Genomic DNA, 24073 nt, shown 5'->3' on the forward strand with positions numbered 1-24073 from the left:
TCCAGTCTTTGTTGGTCGGATTGGCACTTTAGTGAGCAGGAGTGCATTTTTCGTGTTAAGAAATATAAACATTTTTTTCCTTGTTGATGCAATGATTTTTTTTATACATCTATTTATATATATATATATTTATATATTGCAATTCTGGCATTATTTTTGTAGGCCAAGCACAGAATTGGCCAAAAAAACCAAAGACTTCTGCTCTACACTTCTGTCAGGTAGAGGTAAGATGTTGCTTTATTCATGGTTTGACTTCTCCTGTCGGCCGGGGCTGCTGGCGCTCTGTGGATAAAGCTCAGGAAATCATCTGCTATTCATTCCTCTGGCAGATATGGTGCAGAACTGGGCTTCATGATAAACCCCGCCGCGGTTGGTCGTCCCACCGTCCGAACGGCGTTAATAATATGGAGCTTTTAATGCCTTTGAAGTCTTTGTTTTTCAGCCTGGATTATTCATAGAAAAAATTTCCTACGTATTTTAAGAGGAACTAGGTGACCAGTTTGGATTCCCTGTGGATTTTCTGTTCATAATTATTCCTACAGACTCACATATACATACACCCTTAAGTGTCTGAAGAACTAGCATATTTCAGCAGGAAATGGTTTAAAAATATGTGATTTTCTCCAACATTAACCTATAAACTAAACTTTAACAGGCAGGATCGTTTTAGATTCCCAGGAGTTGTTTTGAAGAACGTTTAAAGTCATTACTAGGTTTGAAGGTCCCCACTGTGACTGCCTAAATGAAAGGTTAGCGAAGAAAAAAAGGTCCTGATCCAACCTGGATCATCTCAAGCTAGATGGAAGGTGTGCAGCTGGCCAGACTGGAATGAGGGAACCAACCAGCCTCACTTTTTAACTAGTGCTCTCGGAAAACTTTACATCCCCCCGAAAAAAACAAAACAAAAACATGATAATCGCCTTTTAAACATGGCAGTACTGAGGTACTGACCAGGAATACATACCAAAAAAGGGTTTTGGAAGACGTTAAGCTTCAATGTATGGAGTAACATTCTTCCAACCAATTTGCATAAATCTGAACAGTTCAGGTATAAAAAAAAAAAAAAAGGATTTCTACCACTCTGAGTGGGGAGGGGATGTATGGATCTATCTGAGCCTTTAGGTTAATTAGATTCCCCCAAAATTGGCAATAAACTGAAACTTATATTCATGTTTTGAAAGAATCCATAAATCATTTCATCATTTAGTATCTCAAAGGCATTAAAAGCACCAGATTAGTTTGACACCTGCTAGATGGACCTCTACATTTACTGCTTTTTTCCCCCCAAAATAATAACACTACTAATAATGATAAAGTCTAAACGCTCCAAGGCAGGTTTTTTTTTTCCTTTAGAGAAACCCTGATTGTGTTCCACGCCATAGTAATCCACAGACCAGCAGCTCCCCGACTCTGATTGGGACATTTTCTGATAGATTCAATCAGCCTCCTCCCTCACACAGCGCCTGTCAGTCAAAACTCACACAAACACACCTCGGCTTCATCTAGAGGCTCAGCGCTGACCGGCCTGATCAGAAGCCCCGCCCATTCGTGGTCACACGTCCCATGGCTAGAAACAACTACAAGTTTCCATAACACGATTTTTGCTTTAAGCAACATTTTTTCAATTTAGTTCAAATAATTACTGCAAAAAGAAAAAGGAGGAAGAAGAACATTTCCTCTCTTTAAAGGGAAGCTGGTTTTTGCTTCTAGCCACTCATCCATGTGAGGTGTGTTTCAGCTGGTGTTGTATGCAAGTGTGCATGAAGTGTAAGTAAAGATATACATTAATGCAAAAAACCCCAGCAAAATCAAAATATACTTCTATTAGTTACTTGTCATTTTGATGCAGTTAGGCTAGTTACCTCCAGCTGTTTTTTTTTGTTTTTTTTCTTAGTTTTGTTTTTTTTTTTTTTAGACCCACACAGAAGAAGCAGATTGTTCCAAGCTTGGGCGCAGGAGAGGCTATTTACATGAACGACACCCACACGCAGCACGACTGTCTCATGCAAAGTCATCTCCGTTTTCTCAAAGGTATAGTGATGTCGAATGCCGGAGGCTAATTTTAATCAAGTCTACCGCTAAAGAAAACACCACCGTGGTCACTAAACTATCACTATTCACACCACCGAAAGTTACCGTGTTTTAATCCGGCTTCTTTATCCGACCCAAAATGTTCACATGAACGATCCACAGTGATTTGCCGCCACCTCCCTGTACCAGCTGCGTCTGGACAGGGGTCCTATGAGACTGCAGAGGCCCTGCCCTACTGGGCGCCGAGCAGCAAACCCCGCCTCCTCCAGGGGCTCTCTGGAACCGCTAAGCTATGAAACTTTCACTACTTCAAAGAATAGTTTAATGATTCCTTTTTTTTTCTTCACGTTTACAATCCGTTAAACACAGCCGGACATGAAAATAAGTTAGGTTTGCTGCTGCAGAGGGCTCTCAATAATCCTAAACTATGCCTTGCTTAATAGATCACTTCATAATTCAAATGTTATTAACACAGCACACAATGAAAATTTGGATATTCCAATATTCCCGTCATGGAAAAAACTTGGATTTCATTTTAATGGTTAAAGAAAAAAAATGAAACGTCCTTTCCCTAAACTCCAATCGTAGTCCTTCCTTTGTTTACGTTCATCTGTTATAAACATCTTCCCTCCCCTTTAAACTTAAAAGTCCTCCCTTTGCTTCGCTGGAAGCTTTTTAACCAACCCTAAGCTGAACAACCAGGGCATCTTTTTGTAAAAAAACAAAAAAAAAAATTCTATTTCCATTTACAGAAAAGGAAAAACACCTATAAAGAAAAAGATAAATAAGGGTTAGAGGTAAATAACATAAAAAAAAGGGGGGGGGAGTTGTGCCTACAGTGAACTGCACAAACTGGGCGTTTTATGCCTCAAACTCCCCCGTTGGTGGACTGCAAAGGGGCCGGGATAATCCAGACAACAGGAATGTCCCATCGCTAAAGAAATTTAGATAAATGGTTACTGCCGGCAACAGGATCTAAGAGCTATCAAACGGCAGAAACAAGTCCAGGTGTGCACGTTTCAAACCACTTCAGGTTTTTAGGTGATCAGTTCCCCCACTTGGGTATTGAGTTTGTGAGAAATGCCCCAAATGGCCAGAAAAAAAACCCAACTAAGCAAAAAACAGGAAAGAAAAATCAGCCCTGTGAGAATATTTGTCCTCTGCTAGGAAAGCTTGGATGAAGGAGCCACGGTTTCAGCTTTCCTCCATTAGGGCAGGTTGGTTTGTGTGCTTGCAGAGATCAGGCAAGAGAACACAGTGGCATGACTCCGGCGTCATGGGCTGGGTGCCAGGGGGAGGGGGGCGTATACAAATGGACAGGGGTGAGTGGTTCACTGATGAGGACTTAGAGCTGGAAGCCCTCCATTGGAGCTTCTTGCTGAGGGAAAAGGAACTGCTGGTTGGCCTGGTCCACCTGAGGAGCGAGGCTGCTGTCCTCATCCTCCACGCCGAAGTAACGCTCGATGAGGTCAAACGCCTTCTGGTAGATCTCCTGGTTGTCGTGGCTCTGGAGGAACTCAATCTTGTCCAGTCCTGTAAAAAAAACAAATCAATATAAGAACACAGCGAGGAGCTTAAAACCCTTTCCTTAAAACAATAAATGAGGTATTTCTCCCATAAGTTGGGAGTGTCGTTATCTTTGCTTTTTTGTGAAGGGATTTTTTAAAGAACTGCTTCAAAGGCCACCATCTGACTTTCTGGTAGTTCAGCTATAAAACAGTAGGTGGCGCCTTGTCTGTTCATGTCAGCTGTAGGCCTGTAAATTCATTTAACTCTAAGTGGGTTTTTCTCCTAAAGCCGGGCGTATACTGTATGTAGTGTTCAGGAGGTAACGAGGGGCGATCAGCCTCTCACCACCACCTTCCGATCAGGAATCGTGAGGTCGGGAGAGAATCAAACACGTTTGATTTTCAGTCAGCTGCCGTGGGCAAATCGCTCGGTGAGCAAACAAGGATTCTTTTACCTTTTAGACAAAAACACAGAAGCATGGCGGAACTGCAATGAGTGAAATAGAGTTCTTTCTGTAAAATTGACAGACCATAGTAGCCACGTTGGCTCAGCCATGCCTTTGTCCAAGTACGTCCTCGCCTTAACTTTTTAGGGTTTTCAGCACAAAATTGCACAAATTGCCGAGGCAGCACGTTTCTCTCTAGTGAGGTTTGACTTGCGGATAGACTAGTCAGAGTAGCACCACCTCACTGCAGAGCTGAGTCCAAAGTGGTTTTTAGAAACCCTGCGGTTTCCTCGTACAGTGTAAGCTGTAGCTGTCTGCAACGAGTGAACCAATCACACAATGTACAGGTGCTGGTCATAAAATTAGAATATCATGAAAAAGTAGATTGATTTCAGTAATTCCATTTAAAAAGTGAAACTTGTATATTATATTCATACATTACATACAAACTCATATATTTCAGATGTTTATTTTGTTTAATTTTGATGATTACAAATGACAACAAATGAAAATCTCAAATTCATCATATCAGAAAATTAGAATATTGTGAAAAGGTTCAAAATTGATGGCCCCTGGTGCCACACTCTAATCAGCTAATTAACTCAAACCACCTGCAAAAGCCTTTAAATGGTCTTTCAGTCTAGTTCTATAGGCTACACAATCATGGGGAAGACTGCTGACTTGACAGTTGTCCAAAAGACGACCATCGACACCTTGCACAAGGAGGGCAAGACACAAAAGGTCATCGCTAAAGAGGCTGGCTGTTCACAGAGCTCAGTGTCCAAGCACATTAATAGAGAGGCGAAGGGAAGGAAAAGATGTGGTCGAAAAAAGTGTACAAGCAAGAGAGATAACCGCACCCTGGAGAGGATTGTGAAACAATACTCATTCAAAAATGTGGGGGAGATTCACAAAGAGTGGACTGCAGCTGGAGTGAGTGCTTCAAGAACCACCACACACAGACGTATGAAAGACATGGGTTTCTGCTGTCGCATTCCTTGTGTCAAGCCACTCTTGAACCACAGACAGCGTCAGAAGCGTCTTGCCTGGGCTAAAGAGAAACAGGACTGGACTGCTGGTGAGTGGTCCAAAGTCATGTTCTCTGATGAAAGTAAATTTTGCATTTCCTTTGGAAATCAAGGTCCCAGAGTCTGGAGGAAAAGAAGAGAGGCACTTCATCCATGTTGCTTGAAGTCCAGTGTAAAGTTTCCACAGTCAGTGATGGTTTGGGGTGCCATGTCATCTGCTGGTGTTGGTCCATTGTGTTTTCTGAGGTCCAGGGTCAACGCAGCCACATACCAGGAAGTTTTAGAGCACTTCATGCTTCCTGCAGCTGACCAACTTTTTGGAGATGCAGATTTCATTTTCCAACAGGACTTGGCACCTGCACACAGTGCCAAAGCTACCAGTACCTGGTTGAAGGACCATGGTATCCCTGTTCTTAATTGGCCAGCAAACTCTCCTGACCTTAACCCCATAGAAAATCTATGGGGTATTGTGAAGAAGAAGATGCAATACACCAGACCCAACAATTCAGAAGAGCTAAAAGCCACTATTAGAGCAACCTGGGCTATCATAACACCTGAGCAGTGCCACAGACTGATCGACTCCATGCCACGCCGCATTGCTGCAGTAATACAGGCCAAAGGAGGCCCAACTAAATACTGAGTGCTGTACATGCTCATACTTTTCATGTTCATACTTTTCAGTTGGCCAACATTTCTATAAATCCTTTGTTTTTATTGGTCTTCAGTAATATTCTAATTTTCTGATATGATGAATTTGAGATTTTCATTTGTTGTCATTTGTAATCATCAAAATTAAACAAAATAAACATCTGAAATATATGAGTTTGTATGTAATGTATGAATATAATATACAAGTTTCACTTTTTAAATGGAATTACTGAAATCAATCTACTTTTTCATGATATTCTAATTTTATGACCAGCACCTGTATGCCTGGCTTTAGATACAAACCTTTTATACTTATACATAATCAGGGTTCTCGCCAACGTATTTCAACATAGCAGTCCGTTGCGTTAAAAATAAGTCACCTTGGGACCAGGGGTTGCATAGGGGTTGAGCATGTGGCCCATGATATGAGGCTTTGGTCCTCGACATGGGTCGTCACAGGCTCTAGACTCCGCCTGGTGACCTTTGCTGCATTCTTTCTTTCCAATCCCATTTTGCTTACCATCAAAAATGAAAAATAAAGGCCACTAGTGCCTGATAAATAAAAATAAAGTTGCTGTTTTACTGAAAATCAGGCTAATGTACTCATTTTAATATAATGTCCCTTTGACTGATATCTGTGCTTCCACAATGGGCAGAAGTGATCAACCCTTTACTTATGCCCTCTTTAAATCTTATATTTTCAGATTCAAATCAATTTCTTTCGATTTCTTTTTTAATTTCAAAATCCTTTTTCAGTTTCAGGATTTTTTTCTTTTTTTTTTTACATTCAAATTTTGACCCCAATGTGACAGGAGTGGGCAGGGAAACATGATTGACAGCTAGTAGCAGCGCTGGAGAGAAGTCCCTTTCCATGTTGCATTCATGTACTGTTGGTAAGCTGAGGGGAAGAATTTAGATTCAATTCTTATCATTTTATGTTTGCTTTTTAGTTTCTCAGATTATAAGGCAAAAATCTGACATTCAATATAAACTTCTATTTTTCTTCTTTTCTAAATTTTAATTTTTCAGTTTCAACTAAGATTTATTATTAACATTTTGCCCCATTTCTGACTCCATAAAGGACCCTCAGCTGACCAACAATGTAAAGAAAAACGTCCTGGAATACTTGAAAAAGAAGTATTCAGATCTAAACACTGAAAAAGTGGAATTCCTCCCAATGAAAGCAGCCAAAGAAATAAGGGCCGTTTCTTGATTCACAAGAACATGAGTACGGACTCGTGTCCTCACCAAGTAAGGAAAGTATGGACTCAAGGAGAATGGGAGTACATTAAATTATAAATCTGGGTCAGTAACAGAAGTGTACACGTGGCGTCACCATTTTAGAAGCTAGTCTGTAGCTGCATTTCACCTCCGGTTATTAATATTCCTTAAGATAATAATATATTCTTACTTTTTCATTTAGTGGGGGAATTATAATGAACACAGTCAGATAAACACAAATCAAATGAGCATTTTCCCAAACAATCGCCATCAGAGCCAGCGGTACTTCAAACACAGCTATGCGAAGAGAGTGCTGCTGCAGACGGGCTAACGTTAGCCTTGGCGGTCCACTGGTTGCCACAGTCCTTTCAACATCTGAACTTTTGTTTCAAATTAAGCAAAAACGGACTAGTCTGCTCTGATGTGTGCTCAAGCAAAGAGGGAGGGGTGAGAACAACATCCAAGGATTTTGTTCATTATCGGTCTTGTGAATTGGAACAGTGCTGAGGCTAATGTTAGCAGAGAACGCACAAGCATGCATACTGAGGAATGGCCAAGGAGTAAGTCACTGACATGGCAGCAGCAGCAGGAAGTCAATCAGCGGGGATAGTCTCTTTCAGAAGAGGGGAAAAAAAGAAAAAGGTCCTGGTTCAGCTTTTTATTTTTAAGAGACAAAGCAACAACAGCACAGGGTCTGTTAAGACACTGTCAGAGGAGCTTAGAGGTGGACAGCCCTGTCCTGGGGATTTCCTTTTCCTCGTGTTGCTAAACTGGCACAGCAATATTTGAACATCGTCATGGTCCACAGGGCGGCCCTTAAAACTCATGTCTAGAAGGAGTGAAACTCAACATTACCAAGTTTTTCCAAGCTGATGGCCGATTCATTATTTAGGTATCAAAACCCCCTTCACTTAGTATCCATTATTTACGATTTGTAGTTAAACTTGCGTATTATTTTAATTTTAATTTCTAAATGGAAGAAGAGAAAGCAAATATCAGCAGCACATATCATGAATCAGATAGACTGATTTTAAAATATGACCCGCTTTAAAAGAAAATTTCATGACTTGCCTAAAAGAGAATTTACTCTTTTTTCCCCCCCAAAAAGTAAAATAAAACTTTGTTTCTTAATCCAAATCTGTTCAAATGAATGTCAGCAGCTTAGAGGTGATAAACGAGTGAGTACCGTAGGCCTCTTCGATGAGGCTGCAGTAAGGGTTGACGCCGGTGCCGTTGTTCTCCTGCTTGGCCTCCTGCTCGCCGAGCCTCAGGATGTTCTCCAGACCGTTGAGAGCCACCTGGACAATCTTAGAGTCCATCACGGTCAGCAGGTCACACAGAGGCTTGATGCAGCCCAGGTTCACCAGATACCTGAATACAAACAGGAGGAAACATAATAAACTAAAAATAAGCTCTTTTGGGCTTCTGGTTTGGACCACCATCACAATGGCCGCATAGTGAGAGCGCTCCTGGTTGAACCGGAGTAATTAGAGAAATTTCCCCCATATAACCCAAGTAAACATCTCAATATAATAACTTTAAAAGGGGGCAAGTCTGTACCACCACTTCGAGACATAAACGCCGACTAAAGTCGAGAAGGTGAGAGAGAAGAGACGCAGCAACAAATAGCCGCTAACGAGTGAAGCTAGCAAGCCTCGAGAAGCAGCGCCTAAAAATGACCGACACCGAGTTGATCTTGCAGGAACTAAAAGGGTTTCGCCAAGAAAATAAAGAACAATTAGAGACGATAAAAGAAGAAATTGCTAAGATAAACACAAGAATGGAGGAGGTGGAGGGGCGTATGGAGAAGGCAGAAGAAAGGATTCAAAATACGGAGGAGGTCATCACGGCTATGCTAAAGCTACACGCTAAGATGGAGGACAAACTGACGGATCTAGAGAGTAGATCCAGACGCGAAAATATAAGGATGTATGGGGTACCGGAGGGATCCGAGAAGGAATCGACCATGATCTCATTCGTCGAAACCCTGCTACGCCAAGGTCTTGAGTTAAATGAGGACACCCCTGAACTTCACATTGAAAGAGCTCATCGGTCAATGGGACCGCAGCCACCAGCCGACGCGCAACCGCGCTCCATCATTATTAAGTTCTTAAGCTTCAAAACTAAAGAGATGATACTCCGCAAGGCCTGGCAGAGGAAGGGGTTTGAATGGCACGAAAACCACATAAACCTGGACCATGACTATCCACCACTCATACTTAAAAGAAGAAGAGAATATACAGAGATCCGCAAAGTTTTGAAGGAAAACAACATCCACTTCCAGACCCTCTTCCCCGCGAAGCTGCACGTTCGATATGAAGAGGGAACCAAAACTTACGATACGGCAGAGGAGGCATCAGAGGACCTGCTGAGACGAGGCTTCACTGTGTCAATCATCAAACCTCCGGAGACGCTCATGGAGAGGGTGCAGCAACTGTCCTGCACGAGAGTGGAGAGACGAGCGGCGAGAGGCGCATTCAAAGCCGGCCGCGGTGCCGGCTACAAGGAGAAGCTGCGAGCCTTCAGGAGAACGTCTGCGGCTCCCTCCGGGACCTAGCGGATCCTCTCCAAACTAACGACGGCGGGACGAACTGTGAAACATCTTCAACCAGATCCGTAGCTAGTGGTGGAAACTAATTATAGAATAATCCGGTTTGATCGGGACTTTTTCTTTTTTTCCCGACACGCGACTGTGGCAGGTAAGGGCCCCTCCCTCCGGTCGGAGGAGGGGGAGTTTTCCCTTCGAACCCCTTGTGGGGAATCAACAGGGTCAGGTTAATAGACCCCTACCTAGGAAGTTATATGGACACACACTGTTCAGTTTTATGTTTATTATGTTCATTGTTTGTTCCCTGCTGGTTCTCGCGGGGAGGGGGAAATGCACCAGATTTCTGAGTGAGATGGAGGGGAATTCACATAGATGCAAAATGGATCTTTAAAAGTAGCATCTTTTAATATAAATGGAGTACTCAATCCAGTTAAGAGGGAAAGAATCTTATCAAAATTAAAAAAAGATAAAATACAAATTGCTTTTTTGCAAGAGACGCACCTAAACGAATCAGAACATGTTAAACTAAATAAACGAGGATTTAAGCATGTTTACTTCTCCTCACATGGATCAGGGAGGCGAAGAGGAGTGGCGACCCTCATATCCAAAGCTGTAAATTACGAGCACATCTCAGAATATAACGACAATGAAGGAAGATTTGTAATGGTTATAGGAAAAATAGAAGGAATGGTGATAACTCTCCTTAACGTGTATATTCCACCTGGAAGTGACTGGTCCTTTTTATAAAAAAATAGTCGATGTAATGACAACAAAAAGCAAGGGGATTCTGATATGTGGTGGAGATTTTAACATCAGACTAAATCCAAAAGTTGATTCATCAAATGGGAAACCCGATACAAAAAACATTAGCAGGAGATTAAATACCTGGATGAGTGAGCTGGGGCTCGTGGACGTTTGGAGAGAAAGAAACCCAAATAAACGAGATTATTCACACTACTCACACGCTCACAATGTCTACTCCCGCATAGATTACTTCTTTATGTTCAAGGGAGATCTTTTTAGGGTAAACAGCTGTGAAATAGGACCTAACACTCTTTCAGATCATGGGCCTATATACATCTCAATCCAGCTGAATAACAGGAGAAGGTCCACTCTGTGGAGACTGAACTCTAACATTATGAACAAAACTGAAATCAAGGATAAACTAAAACGTGAAATTAACTTATATTTAGAAAAAAACGATAACGATGAAGTGACTCCTCCTATAGTCTGGGATGCTTTAAAAGCAGTGATTAGGGGTAAAATCATATCCATAACATCACATGAGAAAAGAATCAGAGAAAATAAACCGCAGGAGTTAGAAGAGGATCTGAAAAGACTACAGAGAGAACATGCAAAGTCTCCCAAAGGTGACAATACCAAACATAAAATTAAAAAACTAAAAAAAGAAATAGAAGAAATAAACACTCATGAAATCCAAAAAAAGCTTACTTTTATAAATCACCAATACTATGAGACAAATGGAAAATCCCTGAAACTTTTATCATATAGGTTAAGAAAACAACAAGCCAACAGAACAATACACAAAATAAGAAACAATGTAACAAAGAAAATAGAAACTAATCCAGAAGAGATCAAAAACTGCTTCCAAAAATACTATAAAACACTATATACCCAACCAAATACAAGCAGCAACAGCCAGATCAATACCTTTCTGGAAAAGATCAATCTTCCAACGATCACTGACGAACAAAATAAGAAATTAATATCCAAAATTACAAAAGAGGAAATTCAATCAGCAATCAAGAGAACCAAGAAGGGAAAATCTCCAGGGACAGATGGATTCACTACAGAATGGTATAAAGTTATGCAAGACCAATTAATTCCTATATTAGAGAAAACATTCAACTGGGTTTTAGAAAATAAAAACATTCCCCCCTCATGGCGAGAGGCAGTGATTTCAATCATACCAAAGGAAGGGAAAGACAAGTTGGATTGCGGGAGTTATCGCCCTGTAAGTCTCCTAAACAATGACTATAAACTTTTCACCTCCATATTATCAAAAAGAATAGAAGTCATATTACCAGCTCTAATACACAAAGACCAGACTGGCTTTGTCAGAAAAAGACAGACCCAAGATAATATCAGGAAAACATTGCACATTATGAGAGAAATCACACAGCAAAAACTAGAGGCGTTGATATTAAGCCTAGACGCAGAGAAAGCATTTGATTCGGTGGGATGGTCGTTTTTATATAAAGTGCTCTCAAAATTTGGATTTCATACAACAATAATTGACACATTTAAATCATTGTATAGTAAACCAACGGCTAGAATTAAAATTAACGGAGACCTGACAAATTCATTCATCTTGGAAAGGGGAACGAGACAGGGGTGTTGTGCGTCGCCACTTCTCTTCGCCTTGTTTATTGAGCCCATGAGCCAACTGATCAGGCAGAGGCCGGATATAAAAGGGGTTACAATGACATCTGGGGAGCAAAAACTATCCTTGTTTGCTGACGATCTATTGATAAGTATAACACAGCCCACACAGACTATACCAAAACTGATGATGTTGCTCGAAGAGTTCAGTTTAATTTCTGGTTATAGAATAAATATAAATAAAACTCAGGTATTAATATTTAACTATGATCCACCACCTTCAATTAAAACTGTGTACAATTGGAATTGGGAGGCTGAATCTATCAAATATTTGGGTGTTTCACTACCGAAAGACCTCTCAAAACTGTTTGATAAAAATTATGGACCACTAAATTTGAAAATAAAATCAGACTTACATAGATGGAACGTTATTCCTTTTTTAAGTTTAAGCTCCCGGATAGAATCCATCAGGATGAACATCCTTCCACAGATGCTCTACTTATTTCAATGTCTACCAGTCAAAATCCCACCTCAACAGTTTTTAGAATGGGATAGATTAATAGCGAGGTATTTATGGCAGGGTAAAAAGGCCAGAATTAAGTTTAGAACTTTGCAATTAAAAAAAGAAAAGGGTGGGATGGGCCTTCCCTGTTTACAGGAATACTATCATGCAGCCCAGCTGAGACCTTTAGTCTGTCTCTGTTCACCATCATACACCGCAGCCTGGAAAGAAATAGAAGGCACGACAATAACAGGAATCCCAATAACAGCCCTTCTTTATGATTATAAATTACAGGAAGAACAGCAGATCCCAGATGACTCCATAACAGGTAGTTTTTTCAAGTCCTGGCAGGAGTTGGCTAAAATTTGCAGAATAGGAGACGCGTCTAAAATCATGAGGTGGTGTGCCTATGATTCGGATTTTGCACCAAATAGACTGGATGACAGATTCAAACTATGGATCTCTAAAGGATTAACTTCCTACTATTCATTTGTCCACAAAGGGATATTTCAAAGTTTTGAAACCTTACAGAAAGATCATAAACTGGGAAAAGAGGATTTCTTTAGGTACTTGCAGGTGAGACACTATTTCAACAGTAACCTTAAAGAGGTGCTGAAAAAGAGCGAGTCAATTTTCATGGAGGCATTTTTATCACTAATTAAACCCGGATCAGACGGCAAAATCATCTCCAAATTATATAAGGCCATACAGCTGTCTAAACAAGAGAATACAGAATACATTAAGAGGAAGTGGGAAAAAGAAATTAAGGTTAAAATCTCACAAGAGAGCTGGGAGGATGTTTGTCAATTGCAGTGGGTCTCGACCAGATCAAACACATGGCGGGAGTTCGGCTGGAAAAACATTATGCGATTTTTTGTTACACCCACTCAGAAACGATATCAAAACAATGGGGACGCCTACTGGAGACTCTGTGGGTCTGAAGGAGCGAACCACTTTCACATTTTTTGGGACTGTCAGGTAATAAAACCATATTGGGAAGAGTTCCACAAACATATTGAAAATATATTCAATGTAAGTATTCCATTAAAATGTGAAACATTGTACCTGGGAAATCTACAATTGGACACATGGACTAACAAAGACAAAAAACTTCTGGCTACACTACTGGTTGCCAGTAAGAAGGCCATCACGAGGAAATGGATGAAACCAGACCCACCCACTACTGATGAATGGATTGAAATTGTTTACCAGATTTATGTGATGGAAAAGATCTGTTTTTCCCTCCAATTAGAAAAAGAAAAGTTTTATAAGATTTGGTCCAAATGGACTGAGTACGTGAAACCAGTTAGATCCGACTTCATTTGATTGTTATTCTGAAATATGTCTTGCCCTCTAATGTCTTTGTGGTTTTTATTACTCAAGGTGGTGCAATCCCCATTACTGTTTAATTCTGTTCATTTTTTGTTATCTTTACAACTACGTTAGTGATATTCTGTTAAAAATACCAGAAAGGCAACATGGACAAAATCACTTGGACTTTCTGCTTATATCTTTAGTTATAATCTTGAATGCTTGAAGCTGTGATTACTGATGTAATGGAAATCTGTCTTTCTAAATAAAAAATTATAAAAAAAATAAGCTCTTTTAACTTCACTTATAGGACCCCCCCTTTATTTACCATTTTTTATCTGTGAACTAATCATGTAATACCCATGAACCTAGCAGTGCTAAATCAGCATTTAAATTTGAACCTTTTTATTAATTATGGAAATAAATCCTTTAAATCTGGAGTATGATCAAACTTAATTGAATTTTATCAGGTTTTTTAAGAGACTATTTTTATTTTGGTTCTGATCTACATTTAAAACTTGAAATATGGAGATCTTGGTTTGGAGCCTCATTTATTTCTAACCAACTTGTTCATAAATAAAGAACAAAGAGCATTTCCCTTCCTGAACCATGGATTGTTTTTAATCTCAGTCCTACCTGATCTGCTCCGGTGTTCCTCCAGATGTAGCGTTGGTGATAGCCCAGGCTGCTTCTTTCCTGGTTCTGAATTCTGCTTTCTGCAAGATTTCAATCAGCACTGGAAAGATGTTGGCATCAATCACCGTCTAGAAAGGAACAGAAAATCTGGGTTAGGGGTCATGAAGCAGCATCTCAAACCGGTTAACTTTATGTTCTTCAGTCATAAATCAGACAGGAATCATATTGAACAGATAAATTTAGAATATTTAAATTAATTAGTTATATGACTCCCGTTAATGATTTCCTTCACCTGGACTAAAAACGGTCATTCTAAGAGTTTACAAATTATGTGAAAATTCATTTTATTAAAGGTGTGCAGCTGTAGTCGGTCACACCACTACATCTGTAGCTCCTGGAACAAATTGTGAGTCTTTTGGGGCGTATTTACTTCGTCCTGAGACTTGAGTTTTTAACCCTATTAAAAATTCCTATTTGCAGAAACGTTCATGGGTGGAAAAACATCAGGATGGATGGAGCATCCTGTAAGTTCTGCCACTGATTGTTAACTGGATTCTGGGCTGTAGGCCCTTCTGACATGCTGCCAAACTGCGAGCTCATTCTCAATCTGACTTATTTTTAGGATTTGGTATCATTTCAAATTACAATAATCGACTTAGATCCTACTTTCTAGATCCAATCCTTTCTGAAATTGGATTTGTGTTATTAACTATATTTGTTTGTATAGTTAGACAACATATTGAATCTGGTCTTATATTAATATTGACTGTGGTTAAAGGTGGCTAAAAGCAAAGTACAAAATGCATTTTTTCAAATCCATGATTGGTTCTATGAATGGATCTTTAAGAATATATATAAGAATCAATGCAGGATTGGAAACCCCCCCCCCCCCCCCCCTTTTTTTTTTTTAAACACAGACCTACTTCTTTTACCCTTTAACAGGTTTTCTTCCAACTCTGTGCTTTAATTAGCTTCATTCATCTCCCCATCAAGTCTGACCTTCTCCCTGGTCTCTGCTGAAGGACAGCGCAGCGCCGCGCCGCCACCACAGTGTCTCTCAGTGGGGGTCAGACTATTTAGGGAGACTTGAAAGCTTAGTTTTCCACCAAACAACCATGAAAGAAGGGAATTTACATTTCTATCTCATCCACTGCAAACCACATTTTCTTTAGGGTTCTTTGGGGAAAATGTGCAGAACCATAAATCATTTCTCTCCAACTTCCCAGAAAAGCTTCAATCTGTGTTGTTTCCATCCCATAAAACCCCAAACTCCATTTAAACTGTTTAGAGAGGGAATGCTGTGGAAAGGTAGTTTATTTTAGCTGAAGAAATCACCTCCTAGCTGTCATTTTGGGAAAAGTAGCTTTAATAAAAGCAATATGGGTTCTAATATTCATTAAAGAGATAATCAAGACATCCAGCGTCAATCTAAGGCGGGTTTCTGTGTCAGCGTGTGTAAAGGTCACCTGTATTTGTGCTCGGTTTCCAGCTGTGATGTTGGAAATGGTCCAGCATGCTTCCTTACGAATAGACTCCTTAGGGCTGCTGAGGAGGTGCAGCAGGCAGGGTAAAGCTGAGCAGTTCAACACCACCTAAACACAACCAGGAGAACACATTTTTTATTACGATTTAGCCCTCTCATTTTCTGGTACATTAATCACTGACAGTCGCTGAAACTCCTTACAACAAGGCGGTTCTAGCCGGATCTAAAGTGGAACCCACCCCCCCAAAAACAGTTAAGCCTACAGGAAACGTGGGGTATTTATGACTCCAACCTGAGTCTGAATGTCATCTCCAGTGACGATGTTTCCCACAGCTCTCAGGGCAGGAGAGGCCACCTTATAGTCAGTGTGCCTGTAGAGAGGAGAAGTTACAGCCTTTTGCAGCTTCAATTTAAACATGAGCCAACAGGCGGCGTGTAGCCCAAGCTTACATGAGCAGCTCCACCAGCCTCCTGCAGACACCGGAGTCGATGACAGCCTGGATCTTGTCATTGGGGCCGTCTGAGAGGTAGGAAAGAGCCCAGCAGGCATCTGCCAGCAAGTCTGGGTCGCTGCTAAACAACAGCCTGGACAGTACCGGCAGACAGGGAGACACCTACACAGCAAAAAACAGGATCTGATCGGACATGATGCCACCTCTGCACTGTCATTAACACACAGAAAAAGGCTAAGGTAACAGAAGATGAGGGGAACTTTCACTAAAACAGCAGCAGAGATTCCTCTTTATCAGCCTCAACTTTCTGTTCAGGACATAAATGTACCTGCTAGTCATCAAAACAAAGCTAAAAACAGTAAATAAACTGCTTATTCAGCATGCTAAAAAAAAACAACTTTCTATTCAACAGTAGTTTTAAATTGGTCTTAGTTTAAGAATACTAACAGTGGTTCGAATTTAAAGACTATGCTAAACATTCTGTGAGGCAGACACCCTGTCTACTTTCAGGCTTGAAACCTTCCTTTTTGATAAAGCTTATAGTGAGAGTGGTTCAGGTTATCCTATCTCTATAGTTATGCTGCTATAGGCTTAGACTGCTGGAGGACATAGGGACCCCTTTTTCATCATTCTATCTCTATTTTCCCACTCTGCACAATATGTTAGTTCAATCTCTAACATTACGCTCTCTCTGCTTTTGCTCATAGTAGCTTCGCCTCGTCTGTTCCTGTTTGGCTGTGACACCATTCTGGAGAGAAATATCAGCTGTGCTGCTGCCATCAACATCTTTATTTATAGATGTTGGAGATTGGCCTGTTTTTCAGTGTAGTCCTGTTTCTCTGACTGTGACTGGCTGGATGTGCTCTCTTCATCCTCTGACATGGGAGCTGACTCGGAGCTCGTCTGCCTGGCTGTGTGTTTCCTGGATGGGGCCGCCTTTTACAGCTGCTTTTTGTATCTCTGCTTCTGTCTCCTTGAACCCCAGTCGGCATCGGCAGATGGCCGCTCACACTGAGCCTGGTTCAGCTGGAGGTTTCTTCCAGTTAAAAGGGAGTTTTTTCTCTCAACTGTCATTAAGCATGCTTAGTGTGAGGGATTGCATTTGAGTCAATGAGTCGATGCAATCAACTAGTTTTCCTTAGATAGAAAACTTTGAATCAATTTGACTACATGGTGTGCCTTGAGATAACACGTGTTGTGAATTGGTGCTATATAAATAAACTGAAAAAAAAAGCAGCAAAAGGCCGCTTTTAGATTTTATCTGTTATTTACCTCACCAAGAGTTGATTTGTGGGAGAAAAATGAAAGCTATGTTATAATAAAACTTTTAAACGGCTTCATCCAAAAATAAATTTCTGTATAAAGATCCTTAGTCTCCTGCCATCAAACAAGAACAGGAAGCTTTGTTTTTACTAGCGCCTTTTTCTTTCCTAATTAGACAAACATGGAAAATGCTTAAAATCCAATTCTTGTCCCCAACTCCAGCAGGAAGATAAAAGTTACCTTTTCAAAAGCAGGTGGAGGATTTTTGCCTCTACAGAGATTAGACAAAGCCCATACTGCATTCCTAGTCATTGTGAGTCTGGTAGATTTGGTCAAAAGCCTAAAAAAATGAAACAAGCAGTTAAACAAAACAAGAGATAACATCAGGAGAGACATCGGAGGCAGAAACCTGTCTGATCAGTAACGAATGAACTTACAGCAGCAGCGGAGGGAGGATGTTACAGTTCAGCACATAGTCCCTGCATACTGCACTGTCCCCGGCTATATTACCCAGAGCCCACACGGCCTGCAGTCACACATATAAGGCAGGTTATTACTGAGCAGAATATGAATCTGTTTGCTGCACATCAACACCATAACATCCTGCCGGATAGTTTCAGATGAAAAAGATGTTTTACTTGTTCTTGGACATCCTCAAAGTCTGAGTTAAGCAGTTCGATAAAGATGGGCACGGCTCCAGCCTCGATCACCGTCTTCGTCTGCAGGGACGTCCCTGACGCGATGTTGGTCAGGGCCCACGCGGCTTCGAACTGCAGCGGCAACAAAAAAAGAAAAACAACTAAATGGAGAGAAGGAGGTGAATCCTTGCTGATGTGTTCTTTAAAAATAAACAAACTATCATCTGATCAGTTTTATGAACTCACCTGTAGTGTGCAGTTGGTGCTCTTCTGCAGAAACTCTACAAACCTTTCCACCACACCAGATGTGTTTATAACTTCATCAATTGGAGGATTAGGCTCTGAAAAGAACAGAATGATGCTTTAGTTACGATGCAAATTAAAGTCGTAGGGAAATGGCCACTCCAACCGTTTCATTTGTGAATTCTCCCGAGTGGTGCCCGACTTTATATGAGTGAATAAAGTGAATGTGATTGGTTGTTTATCAAGAGGGCGGGTTTGTTGTTGCGGAAGGTTCGCAAGCAAGTTTGATTGTAGCCGGTTTCTTACTAGCAACTTATTGCTAGTAGGTTCCCAATGGGAAATTACATTTGAACCAAGTAGCACTTAATTGGGGACAAAGATGTTGTGGAAGAGGACGCCAGGGTGGCAGAAGCTTGGTTTGGTGTAGAAGGCTTCCAGCCGTACATGTTTGAGTCCTTGCCTCACAGCGCTGCCAGTTCTGTTAGCTCTACGCCTGTTGAAGACACAGACGTCCATCCCCGTGAACACTGGGACGGAACTCGATGGGAAAGAAAATGATTCTTATTTCAACCGTTGCGTATATTAGCTGCAACTTATGAATCAAGACGCTATGACCAAAAAGATTAGATTGATAGATGACCGTTGATATATGATTGGCCAAATTTAGGTGTACAGGCTGACGTATAACTAACTAGCCTGCATAAGATAATGAAAAAACCCCCCCCACAGATTTTAAGACAGGATTTCTCAGAGGGAAGGCGTCCGCTTTGCCCGGGGGGCTAGTCTGAATATGGAGGCTAAGAGATACATACCTCACGTAAGATTATGTGCTTATAACTTTTTTTTTTTTACAGAACTTCGCTTAAATTAATAGGTAAATAAATCTCAAACTGTAATTGAAATGCATTTTATATGTCTGTAAAATGCAAAAAAATGCTCTTTTAAATAAAGAAATTATTTTTTTAAAAAGAACAAGCAAAGGAGAACTAAATATTTCTGCTGGTATTAAAACATTTGGCCCCACGAAGACTTCACTCGGTGTACCTTTGGAAAGTAGTTTTCTGAACTTTTGTGTTGTGGCGAGCTGAAGTTCTGGGTCATCTGAAAAAAGCATCTCCACCATATCTCTGGTAATAACTCCTTCCTAAATGAAAACAAGTAAAAGGATTCTGAGTAGCTGCTACCTTCTGCTCATATACAAATATATATTGTAATCAACAGGAAAAAATAAAGCAGCCTTTGAAAGAATCAAACTAAACCATAAGTAAAAACTCACTGTTGCTGGAGAGTTGAGGTATGAGTCCACCAGCGGACTCTCAAACATGACCTCCTCTTCATTCAGAACGTCCACATTTCTTCTCTTGAAAAGCTGCAAAAAACCACAGAGTCCCAATGTTTAGAACACAACAAGACTTTAACGTCTTTCTTTAAAACTGGATTAAAACAAAGAATCTGTAAAAGCCAACGCACCTGCTGTTCTCGTTTTTGTTTCCTGAGTTGGATGCCTTCCTCTTCTCTCCTACGCCTCATCTCGTCTGGGTTCAGTGCTTTGTTCTTGTAGCGGTTCATCCTGTAGTTGTCCTTGGCCGGACTGGCTGACGGTTCTGATGGCCCACAGAAAACACGGACATGTGATTATGACATGAGCCGGGAACAAACACAAACTGATTCCACATTGGAGGTGAGCTCAATGAGAACACCGTGTGTAAGAAAACACGAGCAAACATGTGACAGGTTAGCATTCATCTTTCCTTCACATCTCTAATATTAGGTTGTGACGGAAGAAACGGCACACACAGAACCCAGTGGAAGCCCTCTTTAAAATAGCTTATTTAAAAAAAAAAAAAACAAACAAAAAAAAACAAGTAGACAGTCAGCAAAGTGAGATTAATTAAACATATCTTTAGGTTTAATTTGACTAAATTGGTGCCTATGCACAACAAAATGACCACAATCGGATATTGTGCACCTGTACAGGACAGAGGGCATATCTGTGTCACCCTGGGTGAGGCACACAGAAAATAAACCACTGCAGGACGCTGCCAAGGGCCTGTGCCAAAAAGCCCTGATAAATACCAGCAGGGGGCTTTGAAGGGAAAACCCTCCAATAAGTGCTTGAAATTGAGACCACATTTTGTATAACCTGGTTTAAAAAGGGTTGGATGTATACAACAGATGGTCACAACGCATGGATAGACAAACACATGCAGCTGGGTGCTCTCATTTTCCTTAGAGTTGGATTGCTATATTTCTGATAACTGCTAAGCCTGTTAGCCGTTTGAGCAAGGTGGAACAAAAATAGCCCAGCGTGTCTGCGCTGGAAATGCCCTCATCCCCACTGACAGTGTGACGCTGTAGAGTGCTCCAAACAGTAGGGTGGAAAACTTTAGGATGTTGACTAGACCAGCGTTTACTCATATGACCAGCTGAAACTTTGACTCATTTTACACATTTAAAGCTTGTGTAAATGTGTTGATACTTGGAGAATTTTTAACAACAACAAGAAAATGAGAAAAGAATGATCAAAATAGCTGAAAGGAATTTAGAGATCCCCACACTGCGACAGAAAAGCAGGCCTTCCGTTTGGGTGATGCATATCTGTTTGCTGTGCAGGGTGTGACAATATTTTTGGTGAGTTGGTAAAGATTCTCAGTCATCCAGGTCAGAGTCACTCCAAAAAAAGAAAGTTAAAAACAATCCACTGGACTTTGTTTCCAAGTTTGAAGACGTTTAACTTCCCATCCAAGAAGCTTTTTCAATTGAAGTGTCAGAATGTTCACATTTTGGATAAAGAAAATAGTTGGTTTGAGAGGGGATGTGAGGGAAGCCTGCTATGTTAAGAAAAAACAACCTTAAACAGAGGAGGTGAACTGAGATTTCAGCTTTCAAAAACCTACAATGCAGCAATTGAGTTAACCCCTTCCCCTTATCGCAGCCCCAATCTCTGTACAGGAGAGCAGACCTCGCCTATTCAGCCAGGCCAACAATTCCCTTTAACGACCCCCCTTTCGTAGACTTAAGACAAATTTATGCTTCTGACTCAGAGCCTCTACAACCATCAAATCCGTCTCTGTGTGCGACCACGCCCCCCATGCAGGGGTTCTGCAACAGTCGTCTCGCAGCTCAAAAAAATCCTGACTATGCTTTGGATGGTCGCAAACCCGCGAAAACCTCAAGCAGAAGTGTGCAGACAAAAAGCAGCGGTGCTTGGTCCTTGGTATGCCTTTCCAGCTGTCTGTGTGGTCGTCCTTCTCGATTCGGGGCCGGGGTCATTTTTAAAAACTAAGGAACAACTACAACGGACAACTACGACGAAAGGTTAACCTATCTTTTTGCCAACTCCCTTAGCAGAATATTTTCTTCTTTGATGTCTAGCAACTCTAGATCCATCTCTGTGACTGATATCTTGCGTCCCTAGAAATTCCAGACCAACGGTGCAGAAGCATAGCAGCAAAACTGGTTCGCGACCAGACCCCATATTTTATTTTGATTTAACCTTTATAGACTTATTTCCAGAATCAAATTTCTTGAAAGCAATTTATACAAATCTGTCTTAAAATAACTATAAAGGTTCCCATTGGATTTTTGGCATTTGGGTCAACTGGTAATGCTTTTTATATGAAGCTGGATAACTAAAGGATAACTAAAAACAGAGATGGATGAAAGGAGAACAGGACTACAGAGATAAAAGATTCATAAATAATACACAAATACAGAATTAAAGAGAAACATAGTCTTGAGACACACTTAAGCATACATTTACAGAAATATAAACTAAATGCAATTTATTTTTCCTTTTTTTAAGAGGGAAAACTGCAGCATGCTTTTTAGGTTCGATGTGAAATATTAGTGGGAGCAACCGGTTTCCCACAGCAGCTTATTTTTAGGTCACTTTAAATTCAGATCACATTGAAATACAATAAACAGCATCAGTACAAATAGTAACCCTAAGCAGAAATTGTGCATAAACAAGCTTAACACATAAGACACCTGACTCCATGCTAGGGATACACTCCGACGTGTAACCATTTAAAATATCAAAATTGTCAATAGAAAAGATATGGCTAGCAGTTTATTGAACATAGAGTAATCTGTGTTCGTTTAACATTATAGGTCTGGAATAAACTAACAGACAAAACGAATAACAAGGTTTTTTTTTTAACACCACCCTCAATGTTGTGTAACTGTGCGGGAATGGGGCTAAATGACAGAGCTAACGGACTTAGCCTAGCCTAGCATGCTATCATAATTCTCTAATTGACTTAACAGTTAAACGGTTTTTGACACTACGCTCAGATACATTAAGGCTTTTATTATTTCCTGTGAACTAAATTGGGCGCAATCCCTGATTAAACATCGTCGTCATGCTGTGGATAACAGACAAAACTAGAAAAAAATATTAATAGCTTAATAACGTGGCTATCTGAGCCAATCTATATATAAAAAAACACAGCAAGGGAGATACATAGAGAAACGACCAAACGAAACGAATTAAGTCGCAACAATAAGGAGGTATCTTAACGAATAACTATAAGGAGAGATTAAAAACTACGTGGGTCTTTATAATAGCAAAGTGCGTTGCTAACGTTACTAACACCTAGCCAAGTTTTCCAAGTTAGCTCCTCTCGTTAGCACTGATACATCGTAGGTAAAATAAAACGTTTGCAACTTAACATGCATATGTTAGCCAATTCAAGAGTGTCACTGGATTGAATACATTAATTGCGTTTGATGAAAGCCCATAATGAAACGGGCAAAACAATTTTCCAACTGCGTGTATAAGCTACATCATTAGCTGCTCGGCTAACACGCTAGCCGAGTAGCTACACAAAAGTCACAGAGCAGTTTTCTTATCACTACTTCCAACTACAGCAAATATACTTGAAATACATTTACACTTTTAGTTATAAAAACGACTTACCCATTGTGGTATTTATATTTTGAGTACAGAAGGCCGTGAAGATGTATATAAAGTTCAAATTCTTTCCCCTACTGCTAGCTTTCCAGAATTTGCTCCAGTAAGCAATATGGCTGCCGGAGACGGAAACGTCAACTAAGAGCGCAGGAGCGACATCCTGCCACCAGGGGGCTCCCCAGTACAACAAATATTACAGCCTATCCCTCAGTGATAAGCACGCTGTTATTTTTTACATAATGAGCTCGTGTTTTTTTTGGCGCGACTTATTAGCTAACAAAAAGTTTAAAAACCAACTGGCAAAAAAGAAAAAGAAATGTTTCCATACAGTGAAACAAGTGCCTTAGATAGATGGATGGATGGACCCGAAAACAGTCAAGAAATGCAGTTATTTCTCCAAAATATTTTTTATTCTGTTCTTATTCAGGTGTGTAAAATACTACAAATTTTTGAGACATGGTTCTTTTTAAATCTCGAATGTCTCTCTCATCAACATCAGATTTTTTAAGAACCAGGAAATTCCTTTTTTTTTTTTTTTAAGGAACACTCAATGCACTGCATTAAAAAGATACATGTTAACATTAGTTATTGCTGGATGTAGCTGTTGAAACCTATTGTATGTAAAAATCATTCAGTATTGTTAATGGTCAGGGTAACTGTAACTGTATTCTATGTAAAGATAATTTTTTTTTTTAAGGCAGATGCTGATGATGATTATTGTCATCAGTTGAACTGATCTCAGATATGTGTTGCCAATATGGTGGGGGGTTCTTTAGGCCAACGTTGCAGCAATTAGCACATTTTTACCCAAGACTCATTTTGAGCAAAACAAAAACAAACATTTAAAAATAATAATT

General features: G+C 40.4%; 1 protein-coding gene across 1 annotated transcript; it reads right to left on the bottom strand.

Annotated features, from left to right (window-relative positions):
* Positions 1-1858: 1858 nt before the first annotated feature.
* Positions 1859-23373, bottom strand: kpna6 (karyopherin alpha 6 (importin alpha 7)). Its single transcript, XM_038290586.1, has 14 exons — positions 23223-23373; positions 19772-19905; positions 19578-19670; positions 19346-19445; positions 18305-18399; positions 18059-18190; positions 17858-17946; positions 17661-17760; positions 16156-16319; positions 15998-16076; positions 15689-15814; positions 14223-14350; positions 8069-8253; positions 1859-3564 (listed from the first exon to the last, which is right to left on the bottom strand). The coding sequence occupies exons 1-14, from the start codon at positions 23224-23226 to the stop codon at positions 3377-3379; spliced, it is 1617 nt and encodes a 538-aa protein (XP_038146514.1). The 5' UTR covers positions 23227-23373; the 3' UTR covers positions 1859-3376.
* Between the last annotated feature and the right edge of the window lie 700 nt (positions 23374-24073).

The sequence above is a fragment of the Cyprinodon tularosa genome, unplaced genomic scaffold (genome assembly GCF_016077235.1).
Source record: "Cyprinodon tularosa strain WSP-4 unplaced genomic scaffold, ASM1607723v1 ctg284, whole genome shotgun sequence".
NCBI classification, from domain to species: domain Eukaryota; kingdom Metazoa; phylum Chordata; class Actinopteri; order Cyprinodontiformes; family Cyprinodontidae; genus Cyprinodon; species Cyprinodon tularosa.

What these genes read in the sequence shown, in the direction of transcription:
- kpna6 (XM_038290586.1), bottom strand. An exon ending in GCACCAACTGCACACTACAG is followed by an intron (nt 18,191 to 18,304) that starts GTGAGTTCATAA and finishes TTGCCGCTGCAG; the next exon opens with TTCGAAGCCGCGTGGGCCCT. An exon ending in AGGCTGGTGGAGCTGCTCAT is followed by an intron (nt 16,077 to 16,155) that starts GTAAGCTTGGGC and finishes TCCTCTCTACAG; the next exon opens with GCACACTGACTATAAGGTGG.